Source organism: Geotrypetes seraphini, chromosome 6 (genome assembly GCF_902459505.1).
Source record: "Geotrypetes seraphini chromosome 6, aGeoSer1.1, whole genome shotgun sequence".
Taxonomy (NCBI): Eukaryota; Metazoa; Chordata; class Amphibia; order Gymnophiona; family Dermophiidae; genus Geotrypetes; species Geotrypetes seraphini.
In genome coordinates, this window is record NC_047089.1 from 2126831 (window position 1) to 2144015 (window position 17185).

Sequence of the window (17185 nt, forward strand, 5' to 3'; positions counted from 1 at the left end):
ACAAAACAATTGCTAATATTAAGGGTTTGTCCAGTAGCCTCAGCATATATAAACAGGTTTTGAGTAACTGCTGGAATTTCAATGTCTACTTTCATGTTTTCATAAAACTGAGGAAATACAATGGAGTGATGTACTGGTGCTCGGGGTTGGGTCACTACCTGCGTCAGACCCTTTGCCTGAAATTCTAAACCCAATACTCCCTTTCACATACTCTAATCGCTGATTCCACTTTTGGGGTTTCATGATAGTGAAGGAAACTGGGTTGCAGGCCCCTACCGGGCAGGTAGGGCTGGCATAGGGCCCAAGTGTAGAGTAGCGGAAGCTGGGGGTGGCTGGCCCTTTTTGTGGGTTAGGGGTTAAGTAGCCCACTTAACCAGGTGCCAATATTTACAGGCAAAGGCACCATACTTTCTCTGCCCGTACGGTGGAAGGATTATGAAAGGGCATATGTATTTATCACATGTGGAGTAGTATCTCTGCCAACTGAGGGACCCACAAGAAACAAAATACTTAGAGTCCTCCAGATCTGCAGCCCTATCAGCAAACCCACATGCATTAAAATACACAGTTACTGGCTTCCTGGGATCTACTATGGGAGTTTGGTTAACAAGCAGACCATCAGCCCCATTAATGCGGACTTTACCCATTTTTCATCTTCAATACTAGTGGGTTGGTAACATATAACTCCATCAGTGGTCTGGCATTTGCGATAATTGACTCCCTCATTGGAACAGACATCAGGTAAAGGGGCAATGTGACAACGGAATTGGGTTAATAATAATAATAATAATAACAGCTTATATACCGCAATACCGTGAAGTTCTATGCGGTTTACAGTACAGGAGGGCCATTTCTACCTGATTTCCATTACGGACCTCAAAAAGACATGGTTTACAGGACTCACGGGGTTGTGCCTGAGCTTCTGGCACAACAGGAAACAAATACAAAAGGAAGAAGCATAAGACAGTAAGAAGAAAACAGCAGTCAGATATGACACATAGGAGCATTCGGCAATGTATACACAGAAAACCCTTTTGTCACAGAGTGACTCTCAATGTACATAGAAGAAGGTTCAATTGGGGCAGTGGTTAACCACAAACAGTCAATCTAACTTAAAACTCTTGCTTAGTTCAGCACCTGCCTAGCAGCATAATAGTAAAAGTTCAAAACAGTCTTGGGATCCTGGTGATCTTCAGCTGCAGATCTGTTTTGCCCGGGATGGTCTGCCAAGTAGCAGCGGGTTTAATCCTGCTGTAGTGGAACCATGTTTCATGTCCGGACACCTTAACAGCTGTGGGAGAAGAAATTAGAACAGTGAAAGGCCCTTTCCATTTAGGTACTAGAGGGTCTGACTTCCAGGTTTTTAGCCATACTGTGTCCCCAGGGACATATCCATGAACCTGAATGGCTATTGGTAAGGGAGCTTGCTCTAGAACCCATTTATGCAGTTCTTGGAGGGTTCTAGCTAGGGATTGAACCTGGCTCTGGAGGATGTCTGAATCCAGGATAGTAATGGATCCAGGGTCGGGGTTCACAATTGGAGGCGGTCAGCCAAACACAAGTTCAAAGGGACTCAATCCGGTGGGTTTAGTTGGAGTGCATCTGATCTGCAGTAGGACAGAGGGTAATAGGACTGGCCAAGGCAAGTTGGTTTCTTCAATCCGCTTTGTGAGCAAGATTTTCAGAGTCCTGTTTATTCTTTCAACTTGACCTGAACTCTGGGAGAGGTACGCCGCGTGCAGTTTCCAGTCTATTTGGAGTGCCTGAGCCGTTTGCTGAACGACTTCAGCTACAAAGGCAGGGCCATTATTACTGCCTATGGATACAGGGAGGCCAAAGTGCGGGATTATGTCGTTCAGGAGGTGTTTAGTTACTTCTCGGGCGTGTTCAGTTCGAGTGGGGAAGGCTTCAACCCACCTGGTTAGAGTGTCTGTAAAGACTAGAAGGTGACTGAAAGAACGGGAAATAGGCATGTGGGTGAAGTCTACAGACAGAATTTGCATGGGATGTGCCCTGAGGGATTGGTGTCCCAGAGTTGGCAACCTCCTGGTAACAGGGTTAGTTTTGGAAAAGATGACACACTGGCGGACTGTATTGTAGACCAGCTGATCAAGATGGTTAATGTAAAAATGTTGCCGGAGTGTCAGTTTCATGGCGAGTTCTCCCGAATGTGCCAAAGCGTGGCACAGTTGGACTACTGTGAGGGCCAGGTGTTGTGGGATAAAAATGACCATTCTAGTTAATGTATCAGTGTCAGAAGCTGAATCGGTGCATATCTGAATCCACCCCCCTTTCAGGACAGACTGGCCTGAGAGTGTAAGGGCCCAAGTCTGCTCCTGAGAAGTATATCGAGGGGAAAGGTTGGCAAGGAAGGGGGTGATAGTGTAGAGGGAGCTGAAGGAGGGGGACAGAGACTAGCAGTTTGAGCAGTACGGTCGGCAAGGGCATTGCCATGAGAGACAAGATCCGTCACGCGCCTGTGAGCACGGCAGTGCATAACTGCAACACGTGAGGGTAGTTGTACAGCCTCAAGAAGGTTGAGGATAAGGGGGGCATGGTGGATCAGGGTGACCAGAGGCGGTAATGAAACCCGATGTTTCCAGATGGCCCCGTGGGCGTGAAGGTAAAGAAGGCATATTTAGAATCAGTATATATATCGCAGGACTTGGAATCAGCATACTGCAGGGCAGACGTGAGAGCATACAGTTCAGCTTCCTGGGCAGATGTACTGGTGGGGAAGGGCCCCATCAGCAAGGGAGAAGTGGCAGTAACTACAGCATAGCCAGCTACTCGGATACTGGAAGGTGTGACAGAGGAACTGCCATCTGTGAAAAGGGTAAGATCAGGGTCCCTAAGGAATGTCAGTGAGATCTGGACGGGAGGAATAAACAAGATCCACAGTGTCAAGACAATTATGTGTAACAGGATTAGGGGAGACCCGGGAGTAGAGTGGAGGGGTCCAGGAGGGATGAGACAGCAAGTGAGACCTGAGGATTTTCGCAGAGTAGCGCCTGATACTTGAGGAGGCCCTCATTAGTGAGCCAGAGGGAACCTTTATATGCTAAGAGATTGGTGACACAGTGGGGAACAAAAAGGTCGACATGTTGACCGAAAATAAGTTTGTTAGCATGCTGCAGGAGATCAGAAACGGCGGCGACGGCCCGAAGACAGGGAGGCCAACCAGCAGCGACAGGGCCCAATTGGTGAGAGAGATAAGCAATAGGTCTCCTCCAAGAGCCAAGGAACTGGGTGAGTACCTCTGGCCGCAATTCCAGATTTTTCTTGAACGTAGAGTTGAAAAGGTTTAGAAGGGTCGGGGAGGCCAAGAGCCGGGGCCTGAGTGAGGAGTCTCTGGAGACAACGGAAGGATTGTTCCTGTGATGTAGTCCAGGTTAAGGGGTCCAAGTCGGTACCCTTAGTAGAGTCATATAGGGGACGGGCAATTGTGGAGAAATCAGGGATCCAGATACGGCAGTAACCAGCAATACCAAGGAAAGTATGGAGGCTCTTGCGGTCATGGGGTGGTGGGAGACTACAGAATGCCTGGACACGAGACTGGGGAAGGGTCCTGGTGCCCTGAGTGATGTGGAAGCCGAGGTAAGTAACACGTGGCTGGCACAACTGGGCTTTACGGAGAGATACACGGTACCCACACTGAAGAAGGAACCAGAGGAGACAGCGGGTGTCTTCCCGACAAGCAGAGGCAGACAGGGAACAGAGGAGAAGGTCATCCACATATTGTAGGACCAGTGAATCAGAGGAAGGGGAGAACTGGGCCAGATCAGAAGCAAGAGTAGTGCTGAACAAGGTGGGGCTAATTTTAAAACTCTGGGGGAGGTAGGTCCAGGTTACTAGGGAGACTTGGCCTGTGTGTGGGTTTTTCCATTGAAAGGCAAAGATGGGCTGGCTAGAGGGGGCCAGACGGCAACAGAAAAAGGTATCCTTAAGATCAAGGACAGTAAAGTATGTGGCAGAAGGAGAACCAGCTCTAAAAGAGTGTGAGGGTTGGGGATCATGGGGTGAATATCCTCAGTGAGGCGATTAACAGCCCGCAAATCTTGAACTGGATGATAATCGGGAGGGTTTCCTGGCTTCAGAACTGGAAGTAAGGGGGTGTTTCAAGGCGACTTACAAGGGACCAAAAACCCACAGTCTAGTAGCCAGGACAAGTGTATGTGTATTCCCTGGAGTGCAGCCTGAGAAATACGATACTGCTTAATGGAAACAGGTATAGCAGAGGCTTTCAGAGTGACAACAAAAGGAGGGATGTTAGATGCCAGTCCAGGAGACCCAGACTCAGCCCAAATGGTCGGATCGAGGTCATTAAGGAAGTCATAGAAACATAGAAATAGACGGCAGATAAGGGCCACGGCCCATCTAGTCTGCCCACCCTAATGACCCTCCCCTACCTTTCTCTATGAATAGATCCCACGTGTCTATCCCATTTGGCCTTAAAATCAGGCACGCTGCTGGCCTCAATCACCTGTAGTGGAAGACTATTCCAGCGATCAATCACTCTTTCAGTGAAAAAGAATTTCCTGGTGTCACCTCGCAGTTTCCCGCCCCTGATTTTCCACGGATGCCCTCTTGTTGTCGTGGGACCCTTGAAAAAGAAGATATCTTCCTCCGCCTCGATGCGGCCCGTAAGATACTTGAACGTCTCGATCATGTCTCCCCTCTCTCTGCGCTCCTCGAGCGAGTATAGCTGTAATTTGTCAAGCCGTTCTTCGTATGGAAGATCCTTGAGTCCCGAGACCATCCGGGTGGCCATTCTCTGCACCGACTCCAGTCTCAGCACATCCTTGCGGTAATGTGGCCTCCAAAATTGCACACAGTATTCCAGGTGGGGCCTCACCATGGATCTATACAATGGCATAATGTCTTCCTCCTTACGGTTGACGAAACCCCTTCGTATGCAACCCATGATTTGTCTTGCCTTGGACGAAGCCTGCTCCACTTGATTGGCAGACTTCATGTCCTCACTGACGATTACCCCCAAGTCTCGTTCTGCTACCATTTTTGCTAGGATCTCGCCATTAAGGGTGTAAGACTTGCATGGATTTTTGCTGCCCAGGTGCATAATTTTGCATTTTTTGGCATTGAAGTTGAGTTGCCATGTCCTAGACCAGCGCTCCAGCAGGAGTAGGTCGTGCATCATGTTGTCGGGCATTGAATCTTCGTCTGTTGTGCTTTTGCCCACTACATTACTTAGTTTGGCGTCATCGGCGAATAATGTTATTTTACCTCGAAGCCCTTCTGCCAAGTCCCTTATAAAGATGTTGAATAGGATTGGGCCCAAGACTGAGCCCTGTGGCACTCCACTGATCACCTCCATCATTTTGGAGGGGGTGCCATTCACCACCACCCTTTGAAGCCTACCTCCAAGCCAGTTCCCAACCCATTGCGTCAATGTGTCACCTAATCCTATAGAACTCATCTTGCTCAGCAACCTGCGGTGTGGTACACTATCAAATACTTTGCTAAAGTCCAGGTACACGATGTCTAGGGACTCCCCAATATCCAGCTTCTCCGTCAAAGTCAGGCACAGAGAGAGAGGGTTTGTCAATGCTGGATACTGGCGATAATGGGTTAGTGACAAGAACTTGGCGGAGGGGCATGGCTAAATGGTCAGTATCTAAAATTTCTTGTCTCGGACATCTTCTCAAGGGAATCAGGGAAGGAGGATCAGTTCACAGCCGGTGGCTAATAGGGGAATCATCAGAAATGGAGTGGGTGTCTAGAGACGGGTATATGTTCTCATGGACTGATATGTTGGCTGGGGGTTGTGCAAAGGAAGCTGCGGCTTGAACAAGAGATGCAGGATTAGGATTGGGTATGGGCTGAGGGACGGTAGGTTGTTTAACAGGGGGATCAAAATTAGGGTGGGGTACTGGCGGCAGTGCCTCCAAATAAGAAGGTGGGGCAGTGGGTAAGGGTTGATTTTTCAAGTTTGGTACTATAATCGAAACCAGTTACAAATCCTCTCCTAAAGTTAGCTAACATTGTTTCAAGGGGATCCCCATAAACAAACAGACTTCCCCCCATCGTGCAATGGAGGACAAAAACACAGTGGCGTACCTAGGGTATGTGGCACCCGGGGCCCATCATTTTTTGACACCCCCCCCTATGTAAAAAAATATTTTTTGTAATGACCATGAAACAGAATAAATGGTCAGAATAGAAACAGGCAGTGAAAATTTTCTTATATTCCAAACATAACATAACATAAATTATGTCTGAATTGTCATGACATCAGAAGTACATATGGAGTAGTTGCAGGTGATGCTTGGGACAGTTCTGATTGTGTTAGTTCGGTTTTATGTGTTTTTTGAATAGAAGGGTTTTTATTTCTTTTTGAAGGTTTTGCAGTCTGTGGTTGATATCAATTGGTTGTAGAGTTGGGGGTCGAGTGTTGCAGCTCGAATGGCTAGGAGGTTGTCGAACAGTTTTTTTCTTTTGACGTTTTTGGTTGGAGGGTGTGTGAATGGTGCGTGAGTTCTCCTATGTCTGTTTGAAGTGGATTGAATTATTTAGCTGAATAAATTATTTACCCCCTCATCCCACACACATTAATTCTCTTCCATTTTTGTTCCCATTATAAAAAACACTGATAAGTTCCCAGAAAAAAAATACATTAAAATAAGAAGTGAAAACAAAGGCCCCTACAGATGAGAACATAACATAAGAATAGCCTAACTGGGTCAGACCAATGGTCCATCATGCCCAGTAACCCATTCTCATGGTAGCCAATCCAGGACACTAATACCTGGTCAAAACCCAAAGAGTAGCAACATTCCATGCTACCGATCCAGGGCAAGCAGACACTTCCCCCATGTCTTAATAACAGATTATGGACTTTTCCTCCAGGAATTTGTCCAAATCTTTCTTAAAACCAGCTACACTATCTGCTTTTACCATAACTTCTGGCCACTTCATTTTTAAGTTTAGATCTTTCCTTTCAAACAGAGACCTTGCTAGATGTCAAATACAGCACAAAGTAACTTCACATGGACTTAGCTGTGCAGGAAATGTGAATCTTCTCATACACCCACCATATAGTGCAAAAATGTGGAAAGGTCTGTTTTTTTCTTTCGATCACTACATAGCCTAATGCCACACAAGCAGCGCTGTTACAAACATATTCTGTAGGTCAATGCTAAGGATAACAAAGTTTCCTTCCTTGGACCAGAAGGAGATAAACCACTGGAAGAGATCCCAAAACAACACCCAAAGACCCACTCAGTGTGTGAACCAGTTGAGTGGAGTGGACTAACTGGGGGGTGGAAATGGGCCCGGAGTTTGCTCAGCAGAATTTCCCAGACCACCTCTTCCTCTCAACACATTGACACGCTGCCACCATCACCACTAGGAACACCTCACTGGGTAGGCCAGCTATGCTATAAACTTTATAAAACACATTATTATATTTTCTTATAAAGCACATATTTTAACTGAACTCTCTGACATCCTCAGCCTTTCCATTCACAAAAATAGAAGGAAGAAAAGTTCCCATTTCCTGCTGTCTCATGTCCCCGGCCTATACAATATTTTTTTTCTGCAGACCCTTTAAAAGTCTGACCAAATCCTCGTTTCACTTGCATTATAAAGTACTGAGGATGCCATCTCTCCCCAATCCCAGGTCCTAAAGTCTAAGACAGTAGCGCAAACTAATGCTGCCAGATACAGGAAAAAAAATTTTGATTCGATTCAGCCCTATTGAATTGGTTTTTCAATTCAATTTTCCTGCCCAGTTGGGTGATTTTTTTCAAAACTCCTGGTGGGTTTTATAGCTTTTTCACCCCCTTTGGCTTCTCCTAACCACACTGGCGCTGTGGTGTAAATAAAATAAAGAAACAAAAAGGACTTTTCCTCTCTCTGTTAAATCCTAGCTCACGTTTGCAGTCCAACACCAGCTCTGGCAGGATACACATTTCAAATCTGACATATTATAATCACAAAACAGAAAATAAAATTAATTTTTCTACCTTTTGTTGTCTGGTTATATTTCAAATCTTGTTGGTCCAAGGCTCTGGTTTTCTTCTGATAACTTGCTTGCCAGGGTCTCCTTCTTTCTGCATGCTAACCATCCATCTGCCAACTCTGTCCTCCCTTTCCATTTCCCTTCCCTTCCCAGGAAGTCTGGTATCTCCTTTTTTTCATCTCCCTCCACAGATCCACCTTTTCTTAAATACCCTTTCATCCGGCATCTCTCCCTCCTTCCCCACCATCCCAGAGTCCACCATCTCTCCCTTTCTTTTCCTAATTACCCTCCTATCCAGTATCTCTATCCCTCCTCCACACCATCCCTTGTGTCCAATTTCTCTCCCTTTCTGTTCCTTCCCTCCCTAAATCCCATGATCCATGATCTCTCTCCCTCTCCTCTATTTTCAGACCCATTATTTCTTCCCCCCCCCAAAGTTTGGCATATGCACGTCTCTTTGAACACCCCCTTCCCTCCGTGTACTTCTAAATCATGGTCCCCCCCAAAGGCCTGTCCCCCCTTAAAGGTCTGCCTGTCCCCCCTTGAAGGCCTGCACCCCCCTTGAAGGCCTGTCCCCCCCTTGAAGGCCTGCCTGCCTGTCCCCCCCTTGAAGGTCTGCACCCCCCGAAGGCCTGCACTCCCCCGAAGGCCTGTCCCCCACTTGAAGGCCTGTCCCACCCCCTTGTAGCTTCTCCCCCCCCTTGTAGGCCTGTCCCTCCTTGAAGGCCTGCCTGCCTTTCCCCCCCTTGAAGGCCTGTCCCCCCTTGAAGGCCTGCACCCCCCCTCGAAGGCCTGCACTCCCTTGAAGGTCTGCACCCTCCCCCCCGAAGGCCCCACTTGAAGGCCTGTCCCACCCCCTTGTAGCTTCTCCCCCCCTTGTAGGCCTGTCCCCCCCTTGAAGGCCTGCCTGCCTGCCTTTCCCCCCCTTGAAGGCCTGCACCCCCCCCCCCGAAGGCCTGCACTCCCTTGAAGGTCTGCACCCCCACGAAGGCCTGTCCCCCCCTTGAAGGCCTGTCCCACCCCCTTGTAGGCCTGTCCCCCCTTTAAGGCCTGCCTGCCTGCCTTTCCCCCCCTTGAAGGCCTGTCTCCCCCTTGAAGGCCTGCACCCCCCTTGAAGGCCTGCACCCCCCCTTGAAGGCCTGTCCCACTTGTAGGCCTGTCTCCCCCTTGAAGGTCTGTTCCCCCCCTTGAAGGCCTGCATCCCCTTGAAGGTCTGCACCCCCCAAAGGCCTACACCCCCCCCCGAAGGCCTGCACCCCCCCTGAAGGCCTGCCTGCCCCCCTTGAAGGCCTGCACCCCTTGAAGGTCTGCACGCCTCCCCCCGAAGGCCTGTCCCTCCTTGAAGGCCTGCCTGCCTGCCTGTCACCCCCTCCCCCTTGAAAGCCTGCTTGCCTGCCCGCCCGCCCCACCCTGAAGGCCTGATGCCCCGACCCACCCCGAAGGACCGCTCGCCCCCCTGGCCTCCCCGCACCACCTATGAAGCAGCCGCAGCAGGATCGCGAAGTCAGCGTCAGCGATCCCTGCGCTGCTTCCTGCGCCACGGTCCCGCCCCTCCTCTGACGTCAGAGAAAGGGCGGGATCGTGGCGCAGGAAGCAGCGCAGGGATCGCTGACGCTGAATTCGCGATCCTGCTGTGGGCTGCTTCACAGGTGGTGCAGGAAGGTCAGTGGGGCGAGCGGTCCTTCGGGGGTGGCGGGGGACTGAACGGCAAGGCCGGGAACACCCCCTTAGGGCTGGCACCCGGGGCGCACCGCCCCCCCCCCCCCCCCCCCCCCCTTGGTACGCCACTGCAAAAACACTTCCTCCTGTCCCTGGCCCTGCCCGTCGCCGAACGAGGGAAACGCAGTACTAGGAAATCTACACTCGCTTCATCCCAAGGACATCTCAATCACACACAATACACACGCCAGTAATATCTGTTACTCGAAACAGTGAAACACAGGTCCTATATTTCCTATCCGCGACTTCGGCGATGGATCAAGTGGCTTTCTAGGCAGGAGAAAAGAGACAGGATAGGAATGATCAATTCCTACTTACCAGATGGTGGCCACTCCAGGACAGAATTAAACTGATACAGATTCTTGTACTTTAAACTGAGATTGGATAAGTCAGTTGAAGTGGTCGAACTGCCCAAGGTTCTGCCAACCCCAAAAGGAGGGCTGCCGGCTAGGCAGACATGTCAGCTGTAGGACCAGAGAGAAGTGACCAATCGAGTGACCAGTGGTCAAGAGACCTTCAAGTCCCTGTTTGGGCGCCAAATGAAAGGTCACTTGGACACACAAAGTCAGAGGCATGAAGAAAGTACAAGAGTTTTATTTACAGCATGCCGGACTCTTGTGCATTGAGCAGCCTGCTTACAAGAGTGCCAGAAGCAGGAAATGCACGGACTTTTATGCCCTTTTCACGAAACATATGCAGACTAATATATGCAAAATCTACAACTTCTCATTTGTTACTTATATAACTTTTCTACAATTATTATTGGTCCTAAGCCAGCACTTGTGATAGGTTCAGGGGTACAACTTATAGTCCTATAGGAAGCTAGTTCATTTACCTGCTTATCTAAGCCTTGCAGTTCTAACTGTTACATGTTTAGGAGGGCAGGGTACATCATGGCTCAAACTCTTATCTATTTAGCTTACAATGTGCAGGGACATACATTTCAAGCAGGGACATACATTTCAAGCAGATGATATCAGCAGATTGTACATTGTTTCCAGCTATGTAGGCCAGAGCAGCAATTCAAACAACAGTTAACCATTTCATGACCTTACAATCATAGAAACAAAAAACATGATGACAGATAAAGGCCATATCACCCATTTAGTCTGCCCATCCCATGTGCCTATCCCAGGCCCTCATGAATTCACACACAGTCTCTGTCTCCACCACCTCTTCCAGGAGACTGTTCCATGCATCTACCACCCTTTCTGTAAAAAGGTATTTCCTTAGATCGGGGTAGGCAATTCTGGTCCTCGAGAACCGGAGCCAGGTCAGGTGTTCAAGATATCCACAATGAATAAGTATTAGATGGATTTGCATGCACTGTCTCCTTGAGATGCAAATCTGAATGCATATTTATTGTGGATATCCTGAAAACCTGACCTGGCTCCAGCTCTCGAGGACTGGAATTGTTTACCCCTGCCTTAGATCAGTGGTTCCCAAACCTGTCCTGGGGGACCCCCAGCTAGTCAGATTTTCAAGATATCCCTAATGAATATGCATGAGAGAGATTTGCATATAATGAAAGTGACAGGTATGAAAATCTCTCTCATACATATTCATTAGGGATATCTTGAAAACCTGACTGGCTGGGGGTCCCCCAGGACAGGTTTGGGAACCACTGCCTTAGATACTGAATATCACCTCTTAACTTCCTCCTATGCCCTCTCATTGCAGAGTTTCCTTTACATTACGTAGGTATTTAAGCATCTGCCCATCCGCAGTAACCATTATCTCTTTCTCCTTCTGAGAGATCCCACGTGCCTATCCCATGCCCTCTTGAATTCAGACACAGTCTTCGTCTCCACCACCTCCTCTGGGAGACTGTTCCATGCATCTACCACCCTTTCTGTAAAAAAGCATTTCCTTAGATTACTCCAGAGCCTATCACCTCTTAACTTCATCCTATGCCCTCTCATTGCAGAGTTTCCTTTCAAATGAAAGAGACTCGACTCATGTGCATTTACATTATGTAGGTATTTAAACGTCTCTATCATATCTCCCCTCTCTCATCCAAAGAATACAGATTGAGATCTTTAAGTCTGTCCCCATACGCCTTATCACAAAGACCACACACCATTTTGGTAGCCTTCCTCTGGACTAACTCCATCCTTTTTATATCTTTCTGAAGGTGCGGTCTCCAGAATTGTACACAATATTCTGAATGAGGTCTCACCAATGTCTTATTCAGGGGCATCAGTACCTCCTTTTTCCTACTGGCCATATGCAACCTAGCATCCTTCTAGCTTTCACCTTTTCCACCTGTTTAGCAGTCTTTCTCACTTGCTTTTTTTTTTCTTTAGGATTGTAGGGGGCCATGTCAGGATCGTTTACGAAGGATCTGTTAAATGATAACAGCTTTCTGCAGTCAAACCTGACCTTAGACCTCCACTCCTCCCACAACCAGCTTCTCAACAACCAGATAACAAAGAGCACGTCACCTAAGAGCCGCAAGATCTATGCTTCCACCAATGTGCAGAACGCCATGGGCCTGGGGGCTCCCTCCATTGGTGCAGGATCTGACTGTACCAATACGAAGTGGATAAAGGAAGGGCAGAATCAGCTGCGCAAAGCTGCCGAGCACGTGATGCAAGACCAGAATCAGAATGTGACTTGTGAGCTTCCCAAGAAAGAGCTATCTAATGAAAACCCTTTTGGGGACAAACAGGAAAGCCAGTCTTCCAATGCCAAGGGCTTCCTCGGCTATTACTCAGAGCTTGAGGTGTCGGCACGGAACTCCATGAACAGCAACAACAGCAGGGAGACACTGTTCATTGAACTGCAGGAAGAGAAGAAGGAAGAGAATGAGGAGGATGAAGACTCTACGCCGGTGCAGAGCGAGCAGATGCATCCTATTACCATGGATCTCAGCTCTGAGACTCTGAAACCCAAGCTTGAAGTAGATCTGCAGCCTGAGGGACCAAAAGATCATGGAAAGAGTGCTAGCCTACTGTTTGGAATGAGGAACACAGCAACCAGCGATGAGGACTCCAGCTGGGCTACACTGTCACAGGGAAGTCCATCCTGCAGTTCTCCTGATGATGCAGGTAGGACATGGGTAAGGGAGATGCCCTACAGAGCATTTTGTATTATTGGTGCTGCTTCTCTGTGTAATTATATTAGCTGCCTCTGGGCTTGAACTACCAACAGATTTTAAACTCTAAATTTCTTGGACCTCTGGAGTTCTAGTTCTGTTTCTTTCTCTGGGACCAGCAAAATCTCATAACTGCAGCTAAGCTTGGCTCAGTGACCTGCTGGGGTTGGGATATTGTACTATGGAGAAAGGGTGGGGAATTGCTTTAATATCTTTTAATGATGCCTGAAAATACAAGGATGATAATAGCATTTTATTTGTCTCTTGATATCCCATCTCACTAAACAGCCCAAATTAATTGCTGTTTTGAATCTGAGTGATATATAAGCATTTACATTTTAGATCGTGTTGATTAGTGTGTTGCATGCCGAGGAGGTACAAGTTATGATCATCAAGTGCTGATGAGCATAAAAATTGCTTAGTTACTTTTCTGGCCACCTGTGAAGGTGGTGGACCTTCCACATTAATAAAACAGGATTGTAGGTACATAGGGTACCAGCAAATGATATAAAAGAGGGATTCTGGAAGTCAAAGTTAGGCTTTTAGTAGAGAATGACATGGTGACAAGAATTTGTCCCTGTCCTCGTGGATAACTGTGGGAAACCGTCCCGTGTCATTCTTTAGTGTCAACCTCAGTCCTTCTACACTAGCATTCTTCAATGCAAGGCTTGAAGGTCAGTGGTTGTGTCCATTCAGACTTTGAATCTTATGTGAGCCAAGTTTAAGATAATGAAGCCATTGTGACATCACTGATAAGTTTGGCTCTTATTGGTGGAATGAGACATTATGATATCACAATATCTGCTCTGGATACCAGGACTGTCATTCTTTAGTGTCTGTCTCAACCTCAGTCTTTCTTCACTAACATTCTTCAATGCCAAGGCTTGAGGGTCAGTGGCTGGGCCCATATGGACTCTGATTCTTCCTCCTTAAAGAATGACATGGGGATGGTGACAAATTCTGTCACCATGTTAAGGTAGCATAGCATTGGGCTATTTTTCTATGTGGACAGTTATCTTTAACTATGCTTTCCCCAGAGGTCTGTATTTATTTTAGTTATTATTGGGAAACTTTTCCTAGATTCCATAAATCACCTTTTACAAACAATACTCCCCCAAATATGACAAAGGAAACCAGAAGTGAACTTAGAATATTAAATTAGTTAATTATAAGAATTAAATCAGCAAATTACAAAGAAGAATAACAGTACAGCTGGTTAATATATATTTTGATATGTGATCAGATTGTGTAAATATTTCTCAGCCCTCTAGCTCTTCAATCTTATTATTCTATGTTCTCCTAAACCTGGATTTTTGGGCCAAAAAATTGGCCCAAAAATGGGGGTCGCGGTTTATATTCGAGCCAATACACCGCCCTGTCCAAAATTTTTGCAGGCTACCGCCGCCGATCATCCTGCCGCCCTTCCTGTCCTAGACTCAGGCTCATACCTCTACTGACGATCGTCGGTGGAGATGCAGTGGTCAGGAGCAAACTTTCCAAATTCCTGCTCCGCTGTTAACTGGCTGCCGTGTCTGATCATCAGTGGAGGTGCAGCGGGCAGGAATGAACTTTCCATGTTCCTGCCCCGCTGTTAACTGGCTACAGTGTCTTCGGCCGCTGAGAAGAAGCACGAGCAGGTGCGAGATTTTGCGCTGCTGCTCAGTGCTGAGCGGCTTCCTTAATGGTTCCCACGATGCTTGGGGAGGGGCTTAAGGCTCTGATTGGCTCGGACACCTAAGACCCCTCTCATGGGGAGGGGCCTTAGGCATCTGAACCAATCAGGGCCTTGGGTTCCACTCTCTGTACCCCGGGAGTGGGCATTCCTCCTGCCTATTTTTGCTGGTGCAGAGAGGTTGGTCCCCGGTGCTGGTTCAATGGGGGGGAGGGGATTTTTTTCTTTTTTTAATGAGACAGATATTATGCCTGTATAACATGCACATCTGTGTCCGTAAAAAATAAAAGCTTTCCTGCCCTGAACACCTGAGTGGCAGGACACTTTCCCTGTCTCTCAGCTGTTTGAGCTTTCCCTGCTGGCTCTCACAGCGATCAATTGGACAGGGAATCGGGGATTATGACAAATCTCCACGTGAATCATTTGCATGCAAAGTTTTGGGTGCATCAATAGCTCTTTTAAAATTGGCCAAAAATCGGAGCGGAGTGGACCTAGTGCTTCTAGCTCTCTGTCTCTTTTTTTTTAATTATAAATTTTAAAGTTTACAATATCAAAGATACCAAGGATAAAGGTTACTTACATCAAATTTTACAATCATATACAGACACAAACTTTCCTTTTCAAGCCCACAATAAATGGAGAGGCATACATTAATCCAACTAACAAAATAAAGATAACTAAGAATTGGTTTAGATTCATAAAGAATCTTGACCATTCCATACTATTTGGGAATCAAAACCACCTATATTCTCAGTAGTGAGTCATTAATAAGCATTAAAGAAAAATATAATTTCTGTTCTCGAGATATTAGAAATTGTGGCAATTGAATTGGATCCCAAAATACATATTCTATGTCTTGTAATTTAACAACTGGATACGATTAACAAACTGGGTTGGAGTGTCAAAAGTGTATATTTCTTCAATAGGACACCTCAGCCCCACCACTCCACCGCTATGCCAACTCAAGAAAGCGGGAGATTTATGTGGTGCCTCATCATAGGTCATCCATTTTAAGTGCTGCGTAATATTTATTATAGTTTATAAAAGTTTTTTTTAGTTTAAATAGTTCAATAATTTATAATGAAAAAGTTAAAGAGCTTGTATACTTAGCTTAAACACAGCCGAACCTGGGAGTCTGACCCGACATGTTTTGCACATATAGTGCTGTCTCAAGGGTCTCCCTGTGTAAAAAACAAAAGTATAGGGAAGATGTAGTGAACCCTTCTATATACACTACCTCCCCCCCAACATACTCGCATCAACTCCCCCCATCTCAACTCAATCTTACCGAGGCCGCCGTTGTCATCCGACTCACAAGTAAGATCTCTGTGAAAGATGGCAGCGGTGTCCTCGGCTCGCATTTAAATTCAAAATCTTGTGATGTCATAACCACTCCCCCCAAAAACCTCATTGGTCCATTCAACCACCAGTCAAAGTAACCCATTCAACCTCCCCATTCAGTCCCCGAGGTTCCACCGTATTGAGTGAAAAAATCAACCTCTGCTCTTCCTCATTTAATCTCCGTAGATCTTTCCCACCATCCCACCCCGTTATCCTTTTGATAACACGCCATCTGATCTGATTAACTTATAATTATATAATCATGACGTTGATCAGATCAGATGGCGTGTTATCAAAAGGATAACGGGGAGGTATGGTGGGAAAGATCTACGGAGATTAAATGAAGAAGAGCAGAGGTTGATTTTTTCACTCGATACGGTGGAACCTCGGGGACTGAATGGGGATGTTGAATGGGTTACTTTGACTGGTGGTTGAATGGACCAATGAGGTTTTTGGAGGGAGTGGTTATGACATCACAAGATTTTGAATTTAAATGCGAGCCGAGGACGCCGCCATCTTTCACAGAGACCTTACTTGTGAGTCGGATGATAACGGTGGCCTCGGTAAGATTGAGTTGAGATGGGGGGAGTTGATGCGAGTATGTTGTTAATCGTATCCAGTTGATTTGAGAGGGTTGGTATTATCATTACATATTGGCCATTGTTATATAAGCTAGTTGTAATTTAACAAGACATTTACATGGAAATTTTAAATAGAACAATGCCTCAAGAGCTAAAACTCTTACTCTTAATTTCAAAAATTCTTTCCTTCTTAATTGCGTAGCTCTTGAGACATCAGGGAAAATTCTGACTAAATCTCCAAAAATTTTGTCAGCCTGTTTTTAAAGTAAAGTTTCATGATTAACATTTTGTCTATCTCACTCATGCATGTTAATACCATGGTGGACCTACTCTGAATAACATCCTGAGTATCTTCCAAAAACTCTCAGATTAATTTCACTTGCTTCCTGGTCGGATTGTATTTTCTTTTGCGGAATATAATAACAATTATATTAATTGGGAAATTCTCCGGATTGGGTAATCCCAGTATATCTTTAAAATACTTCCTTAGCAAAATTTCGGGAGATAGTAAATGAGTCACTGGGAAATTAACCAAGCGGAGATTCCTCGCTCTATGTATATTTTCCAACATTTCTATTTTAGAATATAACACCGTAGAATCCTTAACCGCAGACACTGAGACAGCTTGTAATGTATTACTTTGAGTTTCAACCACGCTTAGTCTTTTATCCAAAAAACTTAAATTGGAATCCACATTCTCAAACTTTTGAGATACAGAATGTGAATAACCCACAGTTTGTTTCATTGACTCTCTGAGAAACCCTTCAACTCTAGATATACCTAACCATAAATCC

General features: G+C 46.4%; 1 protein-coding gene across 1 annotated transcript in view; it reads left to right on the top strand.

The window, feature by feature from the left end:
* The window catches only part of APBB1 (amyloid beta precursor protein binding family B member 1), a 200930-nt gene that overhangs the window by 9965 nt on the left and 173780 nt on the right, over positions 1–17185 (top strand). Inside the window, exon 2 of the mRNA XM_033947847.1 lies at positions 12007–12750. Within this exon, the coding sequence (XP_033803738.1) occupies positions 12021–12750 (730 nt within the window). The 5' untranslated portion in view covers positions 12007–12020. The remainder of the gene's footprint in view (positions 1–12006; positions 12751–17185) is intronic.